At 40.8% G+C, this 23,183-nt stretch overlaps 2 protein-coding genes across 2 annotated transcripts in view; one reads left to right on the plus strand and one right to left on the minus strand.

Moving 5' to 3' along the window:
- Window positions 1-533: 533 nt before the first annotated feature.
- On the plus strand, window positions 534-12,125 carry letmd1 (LETM1 domain containing 1). The gene is made up of 9 exons (NM_001016022.2): window positions 534-670; window positions 2,095-2,246; window positions 3,591-3,706; window positions 7,755-7,837; window positions 8,221-8,407; window positions 9,043-9,144; window positions 9,861-10,013; window positions 10,172-10,268; window positions 11,327-12,125. Exons 1-9 carry the CDS (start codon window positions 591-593, stop codon window positions 11,398-11,400), a joined length of 1,044 nt encoding a protein of 347 aa, NP_001016022.1. The 5' UTR covers window positions 534-590; the 3' UTR covers window positions 11,401-12,125.
- A 9,502-nt stretch (window positions 12,126-21,627) lies between these two features.
- The window catches only part of csrnp2 (cysteine-serine-rich nuclear protein 2), a gene marked incomplete at its 3' end in the record, with an annotated part of 30,737 nt that continues 29,181 nt past the window's right edge, over window positions 21,628-23,183 (minus strand). The window contains 1 exon segment of the mRNA NM_001126767.1: window positions 21,628-23,087. Coding sequence (NP_001120239.1) covers window positions 22,242-23,087 — 846 coding nt within the window.

The following is a 23,183-nucleotide window of genomic DNA, read 5'->3' on the forward strand; positions in this document are numbered from 1 at the left end:
CAATGTAAGTCGCCGGTGGGATGGCAGACGCGGCGGGGCGATTTTGGGAAATTGGCGAAAAAGACTCACGAGTCTTTTTCGCCGATTTGCGCGAAATCGCGCCGCCGCGTGTGCCATCCCACTGGCGACTTACATGTTCGCCGGTGGGATGGCGGGTCATGGCAACTCGGGGAGATTAGTCGCCTGTGACAAGGGAGATTTGTCGCGGGCGACTAATCTCCCCGTGTGCCAGAGCCCTAAGGGGTAAGTGGGTAATTTCAAGAGTATCTACGGTTGCAAAGGAAATAAATCATTCTACCCTGACCTATATAAGGTTTGTCCAACCCGCCCCTTTAGAGAATAACCCCACCCCCTTTCGCGCCAGCAGGCCACTGACTGTATTCCTGCCTGTCCTACCGTGATGGCAAACCTGGAAATGTATAACACACAGTACAATTAAAATGTAGCTCGCCTCATTCTCACTGACTTGAGACAGTCTCTTTAGTGCCCTTATCCAAAATGGCCGCTCAGCTCTTGCATTGACGTTCCGTATCCCCATGTGACCTCTGCTTCCTTGCCCTTGCCGCTGTGTCGGGAAGATGCTGTCAGGCATGGCGCTGTGCAGGACAAGAAATTGCCGGTTTATGATGGGCGAGGATGGCAGGCGTATGAGGAAGTGTGTCCTCCTGTTGTGAGTAGCTACACGCCCCAGTTAGCTTTAGCTCAGTAATGTGAGCAGTGCAGGGATTCTCTGTGAGCCTACTTAGAATGACTAGGTCTGTCTCTCTGCTTCACTGACTGCCGGCTAATAAGCCCCATACTGTGACAGGCACACTGCAAGTGTCAGTGCGTATTTGAGCTAAAGCGCAGTGACCTTTTATTGTATGGAATAGGCTTTCTGGTGAACTGTAGGGCCTGGTGTTTCCCCTATAGACTCACTAATTTGTTCTTATATGGAGCTTTCCCCTTACACACTGTTCTACATGTGAGCCGATACACTGAGCCGCTGCGACATCTGATAAGGTGCTTTCTGCCGCCAGGCCTTGTGTTTATGGTAGATACGTCATTTTCCTGCACCGAGCAAGCAATACAGAGCCCTATAAAAGTATCCAGACCCATGATCAATTCTAATACGCTGTATCCCAGCGTGGGATATCAGTGTAATCACTGGAGGTTGCCTAACATTTGGGTCCCCCAGTGATTGTACCATTCTTTCTCCTATGATGTAGAGAGTGTTAATCTAAAGGTCCCCATACACGGGCCAATCCTACTGGTGGGCGATATCGGTAGAATCCAGGATAATTCGAATTAAAATGACGGGTATAGGAAAAGTCGGTCAGGGGACCGCATCAATGAGCCAAAGCAGTCCCCGATCCGACTAGATTTTCTAACCTGTCTGATCAAGATCTGGCTGATTTCAGGCCAGATATCGGTCGGGCAGGCCCGTCGGTAGTGCCCATACACGGGCCGATTAGCTGCCGAAACGGTCTAAGGGACCAATATCGGCAGCTAGAATTGGCCTGTGTATGGGGACCTTAAGATAATATGCAATTGGTCTTTTTTTTTTTCATATGTCCTCTAGCTACTGCTTGGCCTTAATTTTATCCTTGCACTGCTTGAGCAACAGTATTCCTGGCACAGCTTGTTTTTATATCCATTAGGACTAAACTACATGGGAGACTTTGATCAGACACAAATTTTGATGCCGCACCTGTAAAGTAAAGTTTAATCAGATAGTTGGATGGTGAGTTTTGTTCATGCGTCTACATCCGACAGTCGATGTATTTCCTATAGAAAAACAAGTCTGTCAGATACCATCAGTTTTTATCTCATTGAATGAAGACGCAGCATGCAGCACTCCCTTCCAACAGGCGTGTCACATCAAACAGCAATGCTTCCATGTACTTTACACATACCTGTCATTCCTACTGTCTTAAACTATGCAACTACAAACAGCTACACTTTACACTTGTAGGATGTGTTCTCTCGATCCAACACCATCTTACAAAAAGCTCCAATGTAGTTTAGCTCTAAGGCAACAAATACCTGTTAATTTCATTCATGATGGTTTTTAACTTTATCATTGCACTTGTATATATCGTTTTTTGTTTATAGGTACCAGCCATGCCATTTATCGACAAACTCCAAGCCGAAGAGCATGCTCTCCTTAATAGCTTCCAAGGCCAAATATGCCAATGAAAAATACGAGCATTTCTTGGAAAGAAAGTTCCCAAATTTTTATCTTTTGTATTCCACCTTCATGAAGGGTAAGTGATCCACACTTTTATGAATGCACATCCTGTCTTGTATCTACAATATAATCTGAAAAAAAAGAACCATCTCAATTAATGTGATATCTACTTTTGTGCTTCACTAGAAACCAAAGTCTGTTTGGTGCAGCTTTTTTAGCGCTGGGTATAGTTGCACCGGGGCAGTCAACTCATAGCAGCCAATGAATCTTTTGCTTGGTTATCTTTGGGTTACTGCCCCAGTGCAAATTAGCCCAGTGTTATCAAATATTTTGATATAAGTTTGTGAAGCTTTCAGTGCAAGGTAATAATTATACATTAAATCCAAAAAAAACGGGTGTTCAATGAGCAGCTTAAAGAGATACTGACACAAGAAATTAAACCCTTTTTTTTTTTTTTTTTTTTTTTTTTTTACATCTATCATAACATTGTCTTTGTATGACCTTAATAATTTTGCCATAAATGTATTTGCCTGATGCTTTTACATTGTCTGTCTGACCCCCATGATCCTCTATGAGGGGGCTGCAATATTTGTGCAGCAGTAGGCCGTTAGCATTAGAAGCTATAACTGACAGGCTGAGAAGGGACAGTCATGTTTAGGGACTCCAAGTAACCATTGCTTACAAAAGCAGCCCTATCAGCAAAAACAACATGACCTATAGGCAACTTTTTATGTACATTCATATTTTAAAGAGTTGTTTTTTAGTGTCAGTATCACTTAAGTGGCCACATGCTGAAATTATGTTTCCAAACTCCTGTTTGCTATATATACTGCAAAGTGTATGAGTATGTAAGTGTATGCATACACACAGACATTGGGAAGTGTAAAAGAAAATAAACACTTGACCTTAAAGGGGTGGTTCAACTTCAGATAAACTGTCTGTTAAGTACTTTTAAGAATGTGCAGTTCTTCGCAGGTCTCCAGTTGGTCTTCCCTGAATTATTTGCCTTTTTCTTCCAACACTTTTCAGCCTTTGAATGAGGGTCACTGACCCCAAAAAGCCAAAATGATTGCTCTTTGAGGCTACAATTCTGTTGTTATATTTTATGACATATGTTTCTATTTAGGCCTCTCCTATACATTTTTCAAACTATTACTCACACCACTGCTTGGTTGCAAAGGTAATTAGGACACTAGCAACCAGATAGCCCCTGAAATTCTGATCTGGAGATCCTTTGAACAAAAAGCTAAATAATTCAAAAACTACATATAATAAAAATGAAAGACCCATTATGAATCAGAATATCCCTCTCTGCATCATCCTAAAAGTTAATTTAAAGGTGAACAACCCTTTTAAACTCAAAGAACTGACCATGCAGGTAATTGTAAAATCCAACCAATTTGTTCTGAATAATGTCCAGGCTTTAGGATGCTTATGACAGAAGCAAAAGAAGTAGGCCGCATTAAGCAAAGAATGAACCACCAAGGAATACCGTTCCACCAGCTGCCTTATCGGGAAATGGAGAAATTAAGGCAGGTATGTTTTGAGAGGGGCTACAACTGTTGCTTAGTTAAAATGCCTTTGTTACGGTGCTCTGTTTTTCTTAACTCAATGTGTGCAGGCGAAGAGTGAACAATTTAAAAATTTCCAGGTAATGCTACAACTTGATGTAGAGCTCATAATACCTGCATGAAAGGGACCCGTTATAGCTGGGTGTTACTGGAGGGAAGGAATTGAGAATAAAGCATGGAGCAAGCCCATAAATAATGCATATACAATTAACAAAGTTGGATGTATTAAACAACCTGCTTTTCTCTGTGGCCTCAGTCAGGGTAAAGCATCAAATTGTACAATAATACCTTGTCTGTTTTCTGGCCTGATATTATTCTCTAACCTCGGGCATTTTTATTATTATAGCATGTCCCAAGGCAGCTGTTACATAGTATGCTACTGGCTAAGTTTGAAAAAAGACATTCAGGATGTGTGGGGGATGGTGGGGGTTCTGTTCAGTTTGGTATTTGACCTGATATGTTTTTACACTTGGTTACACATTTATTATTCACATGATTTTACAACATGGTGTAAAGTGGTGATTTTTGCTGTAAATTAACACCACTGGACCCATGGCATCAAGACTGGCTTTATCAGGGGCTATTTTATTGCCACAACACACTTTGTAAAACTGTTGCATAAAAAGAGGCTATTGCTTTAGGCTAATGCCAGGCTGATTAAGCCTTTCCCGTGCCTGCACTTGAAACCATTGCGTTGGCCTGGGTGCGGGTATACGGAGGGGATTTCAGGACCAAAATGCATACCTGTGTGTTTCAGAGCTGAAATCCACTGTGGGTGCAGGCACAGGGAAAGGCTCATGCCAGCATAGGGGCTGATTCTCTATTTGTGTTTATCCGCAGGGTGAGAATCAGCCCTGTCTGGCATTAGCCTCAGAAAACACATATTAAATACTGTGATAAGTGGTGCCATATTTTACACCACTTTTCAAACCAGAAATTATTTACTGCCAAGGTTCATCTGGTAGACTTGGGGGGGACAATATGCCCTCTCATGCAAGTAGGAATGGAAAAAAATTGTAAGTGAAATAGTGAAAATTAAATGACCACTTGCTTTGGCAAGTTGTGTTAAAGGAACAGTAACACCAAAAAATCAAAGTGTATAAAAGGAACTACAGTATAATGTACTGTTGCCCTGCACTGGTGCAACTGGTGTATTTGCTTTAGAAACATTACTATAGTTTAGTAAATGAAGCTGCTGTGTATCCATGGGGGCAGCCATTTAAAAGAGAAAAGACACAGGTTACATAGCAGATAACAGATAAGTTCTGTACAATACAATGGTGTTTTATCTGTTATCTGCTATGTAACCTGTGCCTTTTCTCCTTTTTCCAGCTTGAATGGCTGCCCCCATGGCTACACAGCAACTTTTTATAGAAACTATAGAAGTGTTTCTGAAGCAAATGTGCAAATTTTACCAGTGCAGGGCAACAGTGCATTGTATTATGATTACTTAAAAACATTTTCATTTTTTGGTGTTACTGTTCCTTTAATGATACAGATAGAGGCAAAATAAATATACAGCATCCTCTTAATATTTCTATTAGTAAAGAGTAAATAAAAAGATAAAGTGCCCCTTTAAAGTGGACCTGTCACCCAGACATAAAAAGCTGTATAATAAAAGCCCTTTTCAAATTAAACAAGAAACCCAAAACCATTTTTTTATTACCACATTCATACCCATTATATAAGCATTTAAAAATCCCAGCTGTCAATCATAAATTGCCTGCCCCGCCTCTATGCCTTAGGCAGAGAGTTACTTTCACTTTCAATTCAGAATTTCTTAGATGTTGCTGCACTTCTCACATTCCCCCTCCCTCCTCACCATGTAATTGTGTAACCAGCGCATGTACATGGGTATCAGGTCCCCTCATACTGGCACAGAAACAAGAATTTGGCAGGATGCACAGCTTGCCTTAATAACAGTGTCCACAAAATGGTGCCTGCCTACTTGCTACAATTGTGAATTCCAAGGCTGAAGAAAATAAGATTAAAATCAATTATATAGTGTAATTAAAGTTTATTTTGCTTGATAAACACAATAGAAAACAATTTGGAATTATTTCTTAAGGTGACAGGTCCCCTTTAAGAACCTGCAGTCTTGTAAACTAAAATTAGCCAACCTTTCTGGGTCACCTGACAGGTGTTTTTTTCTTAGGGTCAGTAAGAATAATCCACCCCTCCCCACTGGAGGCTATGTGTGCCTTCTCTAGATCACCATGCAGATAGAGATTTTCTCCACTCCAGCTTACTGTTGCTTTGAGTGAAATCCTAAAGGGAAATCATCTTTTGGCTTAGTTATACAGTGGTGTGAAAAACTATTTGCCCCCTTCCTGATTTCTTATTCTTTTGCATGTTTGTCACACTTAAATGTTTCTGCTCATCAAAAACCGTTAACTATTAGTCAAAGATAACATAATTGAACACAAAATGCAGTTTTTAAATGAAGGTTTACGTTATTAAGGGAGAAAAAAAACTCCAAATCTACATGGCCCTGTGTGAAAAAGTGATTGCCCCCTTGTTAAAAAATAACTTAACTGTGGTTTATCAATTTCAATTTTCAATTTCAATATCAATTTCTGTAGTCACCCCCAGGCCTGATTACTGCCACACCTGTTTCAATCAAGAAATCACTTAAATAGGAGCTACCTGACACAGAGAAGTAGACCAAAAGCACCTCAAAAGCTAGACATCATGCCAAGATCCAAAGAAATTGAGGAACAAATGAGAACAAAAGTAATTGAGATCTATCAGTCTGGTAAAGGTTATAAAGCCATTTCTAAAGCTTTGGGACTCCAGCGAACCACAGTGAGAGCCATTATCCACAAATGGCAAAAACATGGAACAGTGGTGAACCTTCCCAGGAGTGGCCGGCCGACCAAAATTACCCCAAGAGCGCAGAGACAACTCATCCGAGGGGCCACAAAAGACCCCAGGACAACATCTAAAGAACTGCAGGCCTCACTTGCCTCAATTAAGGTCAGTGTTCACGACTCCACCATAAGAAAGAGACTGGGCAAAAACGGCCTGCATGGCAGATTTGAAAGGCACAAACCACTTTTAAGCAAAAAGAACATTATGGCTCGTCTCAATTTTGCTAAAAAACATCTCAATGATTGCCAAGACTTTTGGGAAAATATCTTGTGGACCGACGAGACAAAAGTTGAACTTTTTGGAAGGTGCGTGTCCCGTTACATCTGGCGTAAAAGTAACACAGCATTTCAGAAAAAGAACATCATATCAACAGTAAAATATGGTGGCGGTAGTGTGATGGTCTGGGGTTGTTTTGCTGCTTCAGGACCTGGAAGGCTTGCTGTGATAGATGGAACCATGAATTCTACTGTCTACCAAAAAATCCTGAAGGAGAATGTCCGGCCATCTGTTCGTCAACTCAAGCTGAAGCGATCTTGGGTGCTGTAGCAGGACAATGACCCAAAACAAACCAGCAAATCCACCTCTGAATGGCTGAAGAAAAACAAAATGAAGACTTTGGAGTGGCCTAGTCAAAGTCCTGACCTGAATCCTATTGAGATGTTGTGGCATGACCTTAAAAAGGCGGTTCATGCTAGAAAACCCTCAAATAAAGCTGAATTACAACAATTCTGCAAAGATGAGTGGGCCAAAATTCCTCCAGAGTGCTGTAAAAGACTCGTTGCAAGTTATCGCAAACGCTTGATTGCAGTTATTGCTGCTAAGGGTGGCCCAACCAGTTATTAGGTTCAGGGGGCAATTACTTTTTCACACAGGGCCATGTAGGTTTGGATTTTTTTTCTCCCTAAATAATAAAAACCCTCATTTAAAAACTGCATTTTGTGTTTACTTGTGTTATCTTTGACTAATAGTTAAATGTGTTTGATGATCAGAAACATTTTGTGTGACAAACATGCAAAAGAATAAGAAATCAGGAAGGGGGCAAATAGTTTTTCACACCACTGTATTTTCTTAAATTATTTCACATACGGTTAATGATGTATTTTCCTTTTTCTGTTTTCCCCACCCCTTTCTATCCCACTCAGTTCCGGAGAGATATTATAAAAGCTGCCCCAGTTGTTATCATTTCCATTCCACCTTTTGCCAACTACCTTGTCTTTGTCCTGATGTAAGTATAAATTATAAATTCTGTCTCTTTTGGGCTCTTTCGGGGCTAATTGCTATGGATCAACCTGCATTGTTTCACAAGTGGGTATTACTTATTAATACTGTGGGCCATATTAACAGTCCCCTGCTTCACTGACTTATATTTTAGTTAAACCCCACCTCTACTATAGAATTATCAGTGTGATTGAATGACCTATGATGGGTAGCAGCACAGTTAGCGTAAGCCTAGTATCTGCCATGTAGGAATGTTGGTGGAAACTGGAAGCCATACTTAACCCATTTATACTTAATCCACCTCTGCTCTCCAGTTTAGTGGATGTCTACTCTGCGATTGCTTCTCACAAGTGGGTAGAAAATAAGGCTTCTTTCTGCTTTTTCCTTAAGGTATTTCTTTCCTCGGCAGCTGTTAATTCGGCACTTTTGGACCCCAAAGCAGCGAGAAGAGTTTTTAGATATTTATCACAGAATGAGAGTTGAGGCATACCCTGAAATCTTGGATGGCTTATTAAATGCAGTTCCTAAATTATCTGAAAGGAATCTCCGCAATCAGATGTTCCAGCTGTGCACACAGGTACATGGATTTCACTGAACCCTCTGTTTTACCTACCGAGCACCTCTTACTTACTCCAAATCCTTTCTACCCAATCCCCATGCAGAGAGCACTGCTTGCGTTACTGATCTGCTTGTACTTGTGTGTGTAGCTACTACATCCTTGTGGATCTTTGTGACACAGCATATGGCGCACACACAGTTTAGGAGTATTTCATTTAGCTAATTCCCATCTCAGCCTTTTCCACACTCGCTAAGATTCAGGCCCGGACTGGCAATCTTTGGGTTGTGGCAAATGCCAGAGGGGCTGCTGTAAGATGCCATAGACAGTCACTATTGATTGGGCTGGTGGGGGGCTGTTTGGGCCTCTGTGTACTTGTAATGCCAGGGCCTATTTTGAATCCTAGTCCAGACCTGTTATGATTTAATTTTCTCATAATTAACTATCATCTCTTGCTAATTTTCATTTAGTCATTACTGTCCATGTATTTCTACCCATTATTAATGTGGGTTAATGGTATATACATCTGTTGAGTGTTATAAATCTGTTATAATTCTGTGATTCACAGAATTCTGTAAATCCTGTTGCTTTGCCTGCAGTTGCTTCACAAATGCCCACATGTTCCCTACTGAACATATCTTTGTCCTGTTTCTTAGGTGCAGCACGGCACCCATCCACAGGTGGAAAATCTCCATGCTGTTTGTACTGCATTCTCAGGTCCGCCTTTGGGTATGAAGAGACTTGATGTTCAGCAAATGGTAGGAGGTCCCTGAGGCACCAATGTATTAGTGGCAGCTGAGCCTTTGGGGGTTAAAAAGCAGAATAAGCACACAAGAACATTCCTATATTTTTATATTGGCTATTAGGCAGCCTCTATGCACACTATCAGCTTACAGGGGGCTTTATTTGGTAGTAAATCTTGTTTTTATTCAACCAAAACATCCAAAGTGTTGGTGAGCAACATGTTGCCCCCGAGCCACTGGTTGAGGATCACTGATATACATATACCGCCTAAATGGGTTTGTAGTGTAAATGTTTTCCTGTGACATCACTGACTAGGTATAAGGTAAATTACTGTATGTCGCATCCTTCTGACAAGCAAACAACTTTGTTCAGGTATAAGAAACACAACTCTTGCCATCCCCTATAACCATTACAGAATTCTGTATTGTAATATCCACAAATACTAAGTATAAGCTATTGTAAATTTGCATTTATTTCCTAGTGTATTAAGCACTGATATTTGTGTTTGACTGTATCTAAATAGGAAACAATATGCCTGAAAAGAATGTGTACATTTTATATTAAATGTATATTATATTTATTATATTTTAAATTATTATATTTAAAATTGTATTTATTATATTTTAAATGATAATTGTTGTCATATCAAACAAATATATTGCCAACTGTTTTTGTTATCTGTGAATGTTTTTTGAACTAACATGACTGATCCTACCACTGTTCCCCACAGAAAGCACTTAGCCGCGTCATGTTCCTGACACCCCACCTACCAGCTTTCCTCCTACAGCATCGCCTTGGGAGCCATATTTGTGAGATACAAAATCTTGACTGTGCCCTGCTCAAGCTTGGTGTGAATGAGCTCTCGGAGGAAGAACTAAAACGGGTAATACATTTATTGCTTTATTCTAATGGCATATATAGGGACATAGCATTTTCTGTATTAGTGCAGGACCAGTCAGAATATCCATTGTACCAGAGGCCTATTGGTATGGTAAAATATTGAAGCAGACAAAAAGTAATTTGTATATTTTCTATCTGCAGGCTTGTTATATCAGAGGGTTAAATTCTACTCATCTTAGTAGGGAAGACTGTGAGACATGGTTACATTGCTGGCTGCAGCTATCTAGCATGTTAAAAGGTATGAATATCATAGACCATTTTACTAGTACAATGTAATAATAATAATTTTTAAATGAGTGAATAATAAGCGTTATACCATTGCTGTGCATTTGGATGTTTACTTGGCAGGTGAAGCCCAGACTCTCCTAGTGTTCTCCTAGTGTTCCTTAGACTTATAGCTTATAGACAAATAGCTTATTCACTTTCATGAGAGCCAGGCTGGAAACAACTGGGTATGAAAGATAACTTGTCCATTAAATGGAAGAAGGTTCTTTAAAGGAGAACTAAACCCTAGCTGCTCTCCAAGCTCCATCCCCGCAGCATCTCTTCTTTTCAGAAGCCTCCCTGTGTCCTGGAGGAGGGGAGGCTGAGATAGGGGTTTGGTAGTTCTCATTTAAGCTAAGACTGATGGATCTGCTTTAGCTGCTTTCTTATTACCCACAACTAAGTAACCATATTCTGTTGAAGCATGCATTACCAGGAGCACCATAGCAGAGATCACTATTACTGAGTGCTGTTGCTGCACCAATACATAGGTCACTATTACTGAGTGCTGTTGCTGCACAATTACATAGGTCACTATTACTGAGTGCTATTGCTGCACCATTACATAGGTCACTATTACTGAGTGCTGTTGCTGCACCAATACATAGGTCACTATTACTGAGTGCTGTTGCTGCACAATTACATAGGTCACTATTACTGAGTGCTATTGCTGCACCATTACATAGGTCACTATTACTGAGTGCTATTGCTGCACCATTACATAGATCACTATTACTGAGTGCTATTGCTGCACAATTACATAGGTCACTATTACTGAGTGCTATTGCTGCACTATTACAGAGGTCACTATTACTGAGTGCTATTGCTGCACATTGGGTCATTGTACACTGGGATTTACTTGTTGGTCAGCAACTGGGTGCCTGAAAATTCAGATCACACTGATCTGTCAAGCAGTCAGCTGTATGTCACCAACTGTCTATAAGTTTTGCTTCCAGAACTTAAATTATGTATGTGCTGTACATGTTCTAAGAAATTTCAGTTGCAGGTTAACAGCCACTTTCTATATTTCAGTCTCCGAGGCATCGTTGTTGCTGCATTGTATGGTCTTATTATCTGCCAACTACCTCCAGTCCATAAAACAATGATGGCAAACTAGAAGGGGTCTGTATTTATCATGCACAGTTGCGACCTTCAGGTATCCCAACTCACAGCGAGTCCTTTATGATGCTGGGAACATTCAGTTTGCAGTATTTTGTTTCTCATTTTGTTTTATGGTTGCTTAAAGCCAACCCTGCCGAGAAGACCTGACCCAAATGTTCCTACTCACTGAAGCAGCGAGGAATGTGTCCTAGAAGCAAAAGAAGAGGGGACCAAACTATGACTGACCATATTAAAATTCCACCAGATATAACTTACACATCTTCAATGGTAGAACTTGTTATGAACGTGGCAGCAGCAGCAGTGCCCAGTAATGTTTACCCAGTGAAATGGCTCAGGGATGTGTATATAGAAGGAGGCAAAGCAGTAAGTTTTCATGGGAATATTTTAGCCTTCAGCCTTAGCAGTGCACGTGAGTCTGCCATATACACTGAGCTCTGTAATGAGGCCATTTGCTCGCCAGAGCTTTTCAAAAAGGGCCCTTAAAATATTCCCACTTTTATTTTAAATAGTGAAGTAGCCAAATGGCTACTGTGTTACTGAAGGCAGTGGGTCAAGTGACTATTGAGTGTGCTTTGGGGTACGCATGAACGTTTTTTTTTTTTGTTTGTTTTGTTTCCTATTTTATGTTTTTTATATGAAATGTTTTTTTGGCAATGCATGGTTCTATATGTTTTATTGGTGCAACTTAAAGTTGTTTTTGTTTTGTAAATTCAACTGGACTTTTTTTTTTTTTAAATGACTGATTCTATACTGAGCATGTATTTTTGGAAAGCCTCCCAAGCATAAATTTGATAGGGTCATGTCCATGGTAGCAATATTATTTCCTTTCTTTGCTTTACTAAGCAGATGGATGACATCATATCTGACTCCCCCTCCCATCTGTGCTGTGTGGTAGGCTTGCCTGGACTGGAAACATATAGTGGCCAGTGGCGTAACTACTCTGCACCAGGCCCCCCTGCAAAACAATCATCGGAGGGGCATGGCACAAAGTAGCAAACCCTGCCCAGCTGTGTCCTCCCAGCCTGCTTGTATAATAATCCCCACGTGTTCTGTCTATGAGCTGACTGAGAGCAGGGATTTAAAAGCAACAATAGTTGAATCAGACCCTATGCTCCCCCCCACAACCGCAGGGCCTGCTTCCTCTATTGTTATGCCACTGAGGGGCTGCTGTAAAATGCCATAGGCAGTCACTATTATTGGGGCTGTGGGGGACTATTTGTCCCTCTGTGTACTTGAAATGCCAGGGACTATTTTGAAGCAAAGTATGATCACGGTGGCCTACATCAGTACATGCACTGTTGGAAAACTCTGAAAAACTGTGTATACACAGGGTCGGACTGGGCTGCCGGGACACTGGGAAAAATCCCGGTGGGCCCCGGCGGCCCAGTCCAACTCTTGCTGGCGCTTCCCAACTGACTGTTCCTCCCCTGACGCATTCAATTTATACGCGCTAAGGGAGGATGTCGGGGGGGGTGGGGTTAGGGGACACGGCTGGCTGGGGCACCTGCAGGGCCCTGCACCCCCCAGTCCGACCCTGTGTATACAAACCAGGCTAAAATAAGGGCAAACGTTACTACTGGAATTACAGTGGGGGAAATTGGAAGTAGAGGTTGAGCCTGGACCTAGAATTTGGACAAAGTAACAATAATGGTGTACTTAAGCAATATAATATTGGCAGTATGTGTTGGTCTATCATATACTTTGTATTCATGGTGAGCTGTGTTGTACTAGATGAAATTTACTTCAATTTTAACCTATCCAAAACTCCGGATTAAGGCAAATCCATCACACAGCTGCCAAACAAATTCCTTCTTGATCCCAAAATGCCAACCTGATAGCAACTGAGATATATCCCTTTGGATTTATTTTGAAGAGGAAATCAATTCTTTGGGTTTTCATCTGAATTCTACACAAAAGATTACAGATATAAAATACATTTTGGAAAAGAGAAGCACAGTTAAGGTGGCCACCTACAGGCCAATAAAAGCTGCCAAATCAATTGGGCAGGTTTGATTTTCCCATCGGGCCTTGGACCGCATTGTCTTGTTGATGTGATCTGACAGTGCCTATGCCCACTGTTTTCATTTGATCGAATTAGCCCGATATTGTCCAGGTGGGCATATCAGGAGATCTGCTTGTTTGGTGACCCTGCCAAAGGCAAGAAAAATATCAGAACAATAATTCTGAGCCCACACACACGGTCCGAAAATTGTACAAAACTAGGTTTCTTACAGTTTTATTGGTACGTGTATGGCCACCTTAAAGGAGAATGCAAGTCAAAATGTAAAAAGCATACTGCCCAATAGTCCTCCTATTGTTTAGTAGAAACGCCACACTTTTGGCTCACCTAATCCAATATTTACTCAGTCACACTTCCTTCACATTTTCTAGAACAGGCAGCCATCTCTAAAAAGGTATTCTCCCTTCATTTCCCTCCTTGCTTCATACTGCACATGTGTTTCATTCCCTCCCCTCTGCCAGATCCGCTTCTGATTGGCTGGTGGGCATGTGTAGCTCAGAACAGGAGACAGGATCAAGTTACACACATGCTCAGCGAATAGGAAGGCTGCCGCTGGCACCTACAGGAAGGGGAGAGAGATTTCAGTGATGTCACTGTAGGCTTCACACTGCTGTAGGCTGCCAGCACCATATCACAGAGATGCAAGCAGGGATCTGGGAATTTAGATATGCAGTAAGTACTTAGAAAGAATGCCTTTAGACTTACTTTTAATTTATATTAACCTTTCATTGTCCTTTAAGTCAGTAGTTTATTGGCCTGAGGGCCAAACAATCAGATCAGCCTAATATCATCAAGATCAATGTGGAAATATCCATTAGTTTGGTGACCTTACCAAGCAGATCTTAGGCAGCTGAAAAACTATAGCTATAACTTCCCAGGTGGTAAATAAATATAAGCAGTTCCACTTATAAAAGAATATGAAGCTTAAAATAGGATCACTAGAACATTTATTTGTGTTTAGCCTATAGCCCTAAAATGTATGAATGGAGATTCAGCTGTAGCATGGCCAGGGTGGGAAGTAAGGGTATATCAGACTCTCATCATTCCCAATTGGAAAGTCAGGGCACTTGAGGCCAGTCCCAAATGCTCTCTTAATCCACACTGAAAGGACACCCAATTTCAGGTCCACAAATGTGCCACCCTGTTAAACAGGGAAAGCGGAGAGTTCTGTTAACCTATAATGCAGGGTCGATCGAACAGGGGAAACACAGCTCTGCTGAGCAGCTTACTTGTCAATTTTGATAAAATACAGTTCATCAAAGTATTTTAGTACTTCAGCCCAGGTTGTACATGTTATAGGGTGGCCACTTCATGCCTGAGACCTATAAAGATCCAGATACTCTATGGTTGGGGTGCAGCCAGCATGCTTGATTTTATTTTTGGTATCACATTCCCAACATTTTGCATGTATGCTTTAGTACTAAAACCATGTTCGCAAGAATGCGGTCACTTTCTCCAACGTTTTTGAATCAGAAGCACAACAAGCAGCAATCTGGTGTAATCAAAGGGAGGTAATGTCACATGGTGGGAAATACATTCACCCTGGAGTACAACTTCAGAAAGATTGAAGTCAGAATGAAGAAAAAAAAAAAAAAAAGTCCAGCCAATTGTAAATGTCGTTAATTGTTTTGTGGAGTAAACAAACATTTTATTGCAAATTAATTAATAAATCGCCTTAGTGGTGACAGCTGCTGTCACTGCTCCACGTGCTTTCGATTCAACATTAGTGACTGGGACAGATGGACATTAGACTCTGACTAGATGACAGAAGTGGTGAAAATCCCTGTGTGCTGTAGGGTTTAGCTGGTAACCATACCAAGGCCTATGTTTCTTGTGGGAACCAAGAGGGTGATGTAACAGATCACACAAAGGATTCCCTATTAGCCAGTATGGCGCACTTACTGACTTGGTTTAGGAGAAAACTTCCAATTAGTCGCTATGTGTAACTAGACCTGGGCAACATTTGTGCTTGTTAAAACAGATCTGTTAAGGAGATTTTAGATCTCTATGTTTGTGCATTATGTATCAAGAGACAGCAGGAGCAAAATTCTTTAACAAATATCACAAGACAGGAAACATTTTAATAAAGGTTTGAGCATAGTTTCATTTATTTTTACATTTAAATATTTTCTTAAATATGGAATTATCACAATTCAGAAATCCTAGAAAGGCAAAAAAAGTGGCAAAGAAAGAAACATGGCAAGCTTTGGGTCTTATACTGCATCATGGGAAACTGAGTATAGACTGGGGAGAGAGGCAGCATGGGATTGAGTGAGGAGAGCCGGGATATTCACTGAAGCAGACATTGCTATTCGGAGCAACAGGAGATAGGGAAGCATTCTTTCTATGTGACATGTACGCAATGGCATGAGTCTTCACTGGGGAGGTCTCACAGTGTATATGGTACAAAACATAGGGACATTTAAAAAGAAAAAAGAAACACCAATATCATCTGATGATTTTAGTTGAATCTGAAATATTGAGGACACATTATACACAACTCACCAAATGATATTCCTTTTAGGCTGAAAAAGTTAATTGTACAGTTATTTATAGTGGGTTTTTTGGAGGCATAGCTTTCCAACGATAAACATCCCATTATTGGTCATTTACTCTCCATTGTAGTGATGCACAGGAAAGGAATCCAAAGATTTGTACAGATATTTTCTTGGTGAAATTCTGGATGCTTTTTTTGTTAGTCGCATCACATGCCAGTCATCTGAAGCCACTTTAGTGATGGGTGGGGAGGGATCATCTTATTTGAAAATATTTATTTCAAGTAAAACAAAGGAAAAATACATCAGGCACATGGCTTCATAGGTCTATTAGGGATAATGCCAGTTCCTGTCCAGGCAGAACTAGTACACAATACCCCCATGTAAGAAATGATCAGGACCAGGTCAAGAAACTTGTATTTATTAGATACATAGAGGGGACCATAGCGTGCATGGTGTCAGTTGTCGTTAGAAATTGAGGATAACTAAAACTACACATATATATATATATATATATTTTTTTTTTTTTAAATGAGTCCTGCTTTTATTGCAGTGTGTCTTATCTGCTGACATCTTTCACTGGTTTCTGAACAAAGCTCCACCCACTCTACTGCATTCAGTGGAACCTTAGGCTACACCCGCTCTACTGCATTCAAAACATTGGGCCCCATACACTTGTGCATGCAGTAGAACTTTAGGCTCCACCCACAAAAATGTTTTATACCAATAATGAACAGCATTACAAGCCAATGGACATAGGACTTTTCTGTCCTCACTGGCCCATTAAACAAATGGCAACCTACAGTATTTCTTGTTTTAAAATTTCTGGTTGAACCAATGGCAAGTATTTTAATAGAGAAGCTGCAGGTCATGTTTGAAATCACTTCTCCAAAGCACCCCAAGTCTCACGTAGACGAGATGTATTAATAGATGCCATGAAATAATGAAAACAAGCATGCATGCATTTGGACTCTCGGTACTTTCCTTTCCATTAAAAGGAATAAAGATGCAAAACTGAAAACTCCCTTGTGCCACAGTTTTGCCCTTCCTTCTCTATTTTATATAGGAAAGCATTTTGAATGTTGTACTAGCAGTGAAAAGCTCGCACAGGGGCAATAGCATTCATATACTAAAATCGGGGAAATAAACACATAACTGGACCTTGTACTAGGAATATTAAAGAACAATAACGGTTTACTTAGTATGGCCGCTGCGCAACACAGATCAAAGCAGCCTTACCTTACAATAAATGGGTCGTGATAAAGTGGATATTCAAGGAGCACTGTATTCACTAGGAGACTGGCCAGAGCATATCAATGTACCAGCTACCACAACATTACTACATCTGCACATGGACAAGAGCTCTTTTGATTCATTCCCAATAGCTTATCATGTGTCTATGGTGATAATAAGGCACTATCAACCATCTTGTGATGGGAGGCAGTCAATAGAACACCTAAAAGATGCCTTCACATTGAAAAATGACAGAACTGTCCCACCAGCAGCAATGCATATTCCGCATTTGTGGTCAGAGTGACATGTATTGCATGCAGATATAGACATTTAGAACCAAGTTGGTAGCCTTATACATACCTGCATAACCCTGTGCATGTCATCCCTACAGGCCTTTATTAGAGGAGAAAGTTTCCACAAACTTCAAGTAGCCCTGGCCAAAACCTTCCTCATCCCCAGCCATCAGCCTGTTATTATCTTATAATCCTAGATGTCAGGAGGTTGAATGTTGCCACTGGGGCCTGGCTAGACAAATGGGGCCTAGAAAGAGCCAAGGTCCATTACAGGGAAGAGCTTTTTATGTTAGTCTCCTAGTCTGTACAGAGTACTATTATAAATCTATGCCAGCATAGGTATCCCCCTGTACTAAGGAACATGTAGTTAATGTGGCACATTAATGCTCCACAGGCACAGGCTGTGGGCCCAGCACAATACCCACACAAAGTGCCATCAGTGGTTATTTATATTATGCTCTAATAAAAACATCTCTAATACATATAAATCAATGCTGTAGCCTTGAACATGAATAATACAAACTGAATGGAAAAAAACTCACAGCACCTAAAAACAAGAGTTTACTCTGTAGAACATCGATCCTTCCCACTCAGTGCACTGCTTGTAGTGTGATAGCCGCCTATCTATAACTAGAGGCCCTAAACCTACACCAGGCAACCTTTGGCCTTCCAGCTGCTGCAGAGCTACACAATCCACCCAAACAACTGGTCACCACCACCTCCTTCATGGCTCAAGGCGATAACTATGTGCCTCTCTTTCATTCGTGAGGGTGAGAAGCACTGTACCCTCAAACCCCCCACAGCTGCATAGCCTAAAAGTCCTAGCTCAGTTAAAGAACAACTGGCTGGATTTAGAGACTGCAGTGACCCTATTTCGCAACTTGGCCACATCAGAAAAGACCGAAGAACCGGTGAAAAGAGCATGCGCTAACACAAGGTCAGCCAATAGCACTGTGTACCGATATGTGCAGCACCTACGTTCCCATGTAATCATGCCTGTTAAATCTCATTATTGGCATTTTCAGGGCAATATCTGGCAAAACTACCCTATTAGCCTATATTTAAGTCATGTGACAAAAGAATGACCTGGTTGCTGAAACAACAAACCTGGCCATACACTATAAAATCTGCTCCTTTGACGAGGTTGCCAAATGAGCAGATCTTTCCCCCCAATTTGCCCAACTAAGGTGGGCAATATCGGGCTAATTGCATTGTTTGGTTCTAAGGCCAGTAAATCAGATTACAATAACAGGAATATCAGCCATCATAGCAGGGACTGCATCGATGAACAGATGTGGTCCTCAATCTGATGGAAAAATCAAACTTGCCCTATTTTTGACCAGATATCAGTCAGGTAGGCCTTTCAGAGGGCCCCATACACGTGCAGATAAGCTGCTGAATCAGTAGCTTAAATCTGCCTGTGTAATGACAGTGTTGAGGTGCAGATCCCCAACTTAAAAGTAAAAATACTACTTTGTTTTTTTTTCTTTTTAATTTTCAAATACACTTTCCTAAACTATTACTAAATGATTATATGGGTTGTATAACTTCTTATTAAAAATATTGTTTCTCAGAATTAATAGCATAAAGCTCCATTGGTTAATTAAAAGCAGGGGCCTGCCGTTTCTGAGAGATGCTTTGTTCAAGAGTTAGTGAAAGCTAAGCCAAGAATAGTACTTGCAGTACTGCATTCTCACATGATCCGGAAACCAAGTGTCCCCCATGGGCAGCAAAAGAGAAACCCCCTAAACTGATCTGTGCTGCACGTATGTCAGTCTGAAGCTGAATTTACTTCTGAACCAATATCTCCCATGAATAGGAAGGGCAGGTTTTTATAATATGGTAAAGGTATGGAATCCCTTATTAAAATATATATATATATCCAGAAAGCTCTGAATTGCAAGAAGGCCATCTCTAATAAAGTCCATTTTAAGCAAATAATTCTGAAATGTAAATTTAAAAATGATTTCCTTTTTTTCTGTCATAATTAAATAGTAATGGATGCATACATCAAGTACAAGCTAAGCTGCATGAATCCATACTGGTGTCACACACCACACAATCCTACTGGTTTATCAATGGGGTTTTTTCCCTCTAAAGGTTTTTATTATGCTTTTTATGGGTTTATTTAATGTTTAAATGATTTTTAGCAGACTTAAGTATGGTAAGCCATATTATGGAAAGATCCCATATCTGAAAGCCCCCCATGTTCCAAGCATTCCAGATAATAGATCCCTTCCCTATATGCATCCTTTAACCAGACCTAATTTGACTTGGTCCATCAAGCACAAAATGTTACCTTTTTGTGTACAAAATCTAATTATACATGAATTAGTTCTCACTTCTCCGCGTTAAATGGGCAGTTGTTAAGGGAAGATCACAAGGTTTCCCATTATAATTTATGCTCCATACAGAAGTATTTTTTGTTTTTAAACAAAACAAATACCCTGTGAATAGGAATAGTGTTATTCCTGTGTTTCAAACACCCATTTTAAAGGCTGTATGATTAATACATACTGTTTGTTTAAACTACACACAACATATCATGTGAATGAACTATAGCAAGTTTTTTTTTTTTTTTAACCTTTCAATTTCTAGTACTTGGCCAAGTCACATTCATGATCACATTGGGATCCACAGTTTAGAAGGGGCCAGACACAGAAAGAAAGGTTTGGAGAGTACAGGAAATAAACCTAGTGCAATAAAAACTAGAAACGTCTGCTTACAAGAAAGAATTTTCCTATGTACTGGAATTTATATACAGCACTCTGTCTTTATAGCAGTGCCCTTGATAAATGTGCAATAATCAGTTCAGTTTCTTAACCGCTTTCTATTGCCAGCCCTAGCTGGAGCTATGGAACCGGTAGGCCTTTTCTAATGATCTGGATCCTAGAACCAGAGGCTACAGGACTAGAACATTTTATGATCATGTTGAGTTTTATGTTTCAGAATTTATAAATCCCTTTCTATATGCATAGCATACAGTCTGAGAATTAAACTAGCTTTCTCTAATAATTTCAGGCAGTACAGTACATCTTTTTAATAATATTTTATAAAGTCTCCACTTACATGATTATAACTATAACAGGGCCGGAACTAGGGGTGGGTAGAAAAGGAACCTGCCTAGGATGCAACCTGGCTGGCTTGGCCGGCCTCTGAATTATTACCCCTGCCCAGGAGGAGTATAGCTTTAGGTTTTTTTCATTTTAGATCAGTCAGTGCTAAATATGTGTATTTGCTCTATGGACAGTTGGCACCTATCTGCTTGCTGGCTCAGTGCCTACTGATTGTCGAACAGCCGGCGCACCTACAACTGGTGCAGAGGTAAGTGTAATCGCTCTCTTTCCACTAGGCAGCAGAATAAACCACTATTTGGCTCAGAAAACACTAGCCATATAAAATGAGTTTACTATAAAATGGGTTTTAATGCAATGAACTAAAAAGCACTGGTTTGCTTTGTCGGCAACTGTAATTCTGCTGCGGACTGAATGTTGTCATGTGACCAGCTCCCTGGACTTGCAGTTCTCTCTCAATAGAAGGAATCCTTTGTGCATGAATACACCATAACAACTCATTTACTCGCCACACAACAGTATAGTTCAGCAACTCCTAACATGTAATGAAATTATTTAAATATTAATTAGGAAGAAAAAGGCAATCAGTGGGGCCTAACCAACATCAATGAAGCCAAGCATTATATTTCAGGATTAAACACAACCACAGATATAGTTAAAAAAAAAAAAAATCCTGATAATACTGTTATTTAAATCCATGTACAGTCTCCTAATACTAAAAATTCTAAAATTCCAACAGGTGAACATATTTTATGCCTGGAGATAATAAATAATACCAATTGACCATATTTTAGGAATTTACTAATTTACACATGATTGAAAGGGAAATTTAAGGTAGCAAACATCCTTCTATTTTAATGAAGTGGGAACAGCACTAAGAAAATGAATAAGCCCAGTGTCTCCCACTCACGCACGCACGCTCACACAAAAGACGAGCATCTGAGAACAGAAATGTCCCACCTACTATGTCAAGTTGAAAACTAGCAGCTTTAAAAGGAGGGCTTATCCTCCATCATTAGTCCAGGTGGTTGGCCTGACCTGAAGTATCTTTGCACCAGAAGCCCAGCTCTATGAAAGTGATATTCCACACTTCTCATTAGCACCATAGTGTATGTGCCTGCCTGTTTGATCTGCCTTGGGCAACAGATTAAACACAATTGCTTACGTCAACGGCCTGTGTGTACCAAAAAAGTGTGACGGAGCCACACAAGTCAAATCCAATTAACTTAGGAAAAGCATGCACAGAAAAACTGCAGATACAAGGAGAAACCTCCTCTTCTTTGGACGGTTAAACTACTTCTGCAGTGGATTTGTAATCCTGGGGGCAGGGCTGATGGCATTACCACCTGAACACCCAGAACTTGTGACATTCAAAAATATTGCAACAAAACCCCTAAAAGATGCCAATAGATCCCGATTTAGCCCACACAGGATTCATGGCTGTAGTATGTTCCTTAGACGTCAGATGGTTACAACCCTGCAAAGATCATTCATGCACAAATCTCAGTATTAGAGATCCCCAAACACTCAGATCGCCTATTTTCTGCCCTAAAGGATATATACCCTTTATATTGAATGGAGGCAAAACCAATTTAAAAAAGAAAATCACGGGCGTGCTTTGGGGAAGTAAGATGAAGCATAAATGTGATACTAAGTTATTAAAGGGGACGTTGGAGTGGCTTGTGCAAAATAGCTGCCAAAAAGTGTGTGTCATATAGTCAGGGTACCTCCTGCAGGAAAATGTTGGCCTTGCCAAATGGTTTGGCTGTCAGGTTTCCCCTCCAGTTCCCCCTCCTCGCAAACTGATGCTTTTGTTACCCTGTCTGTATGTGCATCAGATGCAGAGGAATTCTCTGCTATACTTGGGGAGGTACTAAGTGCCTCTGTGTGTCCCTCCTCAAAACAGGAGGGCACTGTGCAATCTTCAGCTTCTACCTTAACTAAACTATTTGGCTCTGTGGCCTCAGAGTGGACAGATTCTGTGACCTTAGGCTCTGCTTCCAAGCCTGGGTGGTTGTGATCATAAATAGATACCACATTGTCATCTGTGTATTCTGGAGGGGTGGCTGGTCTCCCTGAGTCCTCGTCAGTGAAGCAGAGGACAGAGGAGCCAGCAGAAAGTAGGACAGAATCATGACAGGAAGAGGGTGATAGGGACATGGGTGTCTCCAAAAGACAGACTTCTAAACCCTCCACAGTTGAGTCCAAACTGAGGCTAGAACCACTTGAGGCCTCATCACCCTCATCCAAAAGCCTCTGGCGCTCCTCTGCGCTTTGCAAGTGTCGAACGGCAGCCTCATTCTCCAGGTGATAGTTTTCGGCGATGAATTCTTGGAAGTCCTGTGTTTCCTGATGAGGTGGAACCACGATGGAGCCATGAGGAACTTCTTCCTCCACTGGTTGTGTTTTAGGCTGCTGGCGCTTCTTTTCCAGTTCAAGTTTCATGATTGTGTGAAGGTAATGAGTTCGTACTCTGATAGGATTAAATTCTATACGGCCAGCTATATTACTGCAACCATCTCGAGAACAGCCGCATGGAAAGGACATTCGATCCACCTAGAAAAGATGTTTAGAGATGAAAAGAGACAAAGGCAAAGGGTGGGGAAAAATAATGAACAGAGTGGCAACGAAAATTTTAAAAGCAATACTGTG

This window comes from Xenopus tropicalis, chromosome 2, assembly GCF_000004195.4.
Source record: "Xenopus tropicalis strain Nigerian chromosome 2, UCB_Xtro_10.0, whole genome shotgun sequence".
Lineage (NCBI taxonomy): Eukaryota > Metazoa > Chordata > Amphibia > Anura > Pipidae > Xenopus > Xenopus tropicalis.

Excerpts from the sequence above, each read along its gene's own strand:
- letmd1 (NM_001016022.2), top strand. The coding sequence starts at position 591 with ATGGCGCTGTGCAGGACAAGAAATTGCCGGTTTATGATGGGCGAGGAT. Across the intron at positions 8,408-9,042 it reads TGTTCCAGCTGTGCACACAG|GTGCAGCACGGCACCCATCC; the intron begins GTACATGGATTT and ends CCTGTTTCTTAG. Across the intron at positions 10,014-10,171 it reads CGGAGGAAGAACTAAAACGG|GCTTGTTATATCAGAGGGTT; the intron begins GTAATACATTTA and ends TTCTATCTGCAG.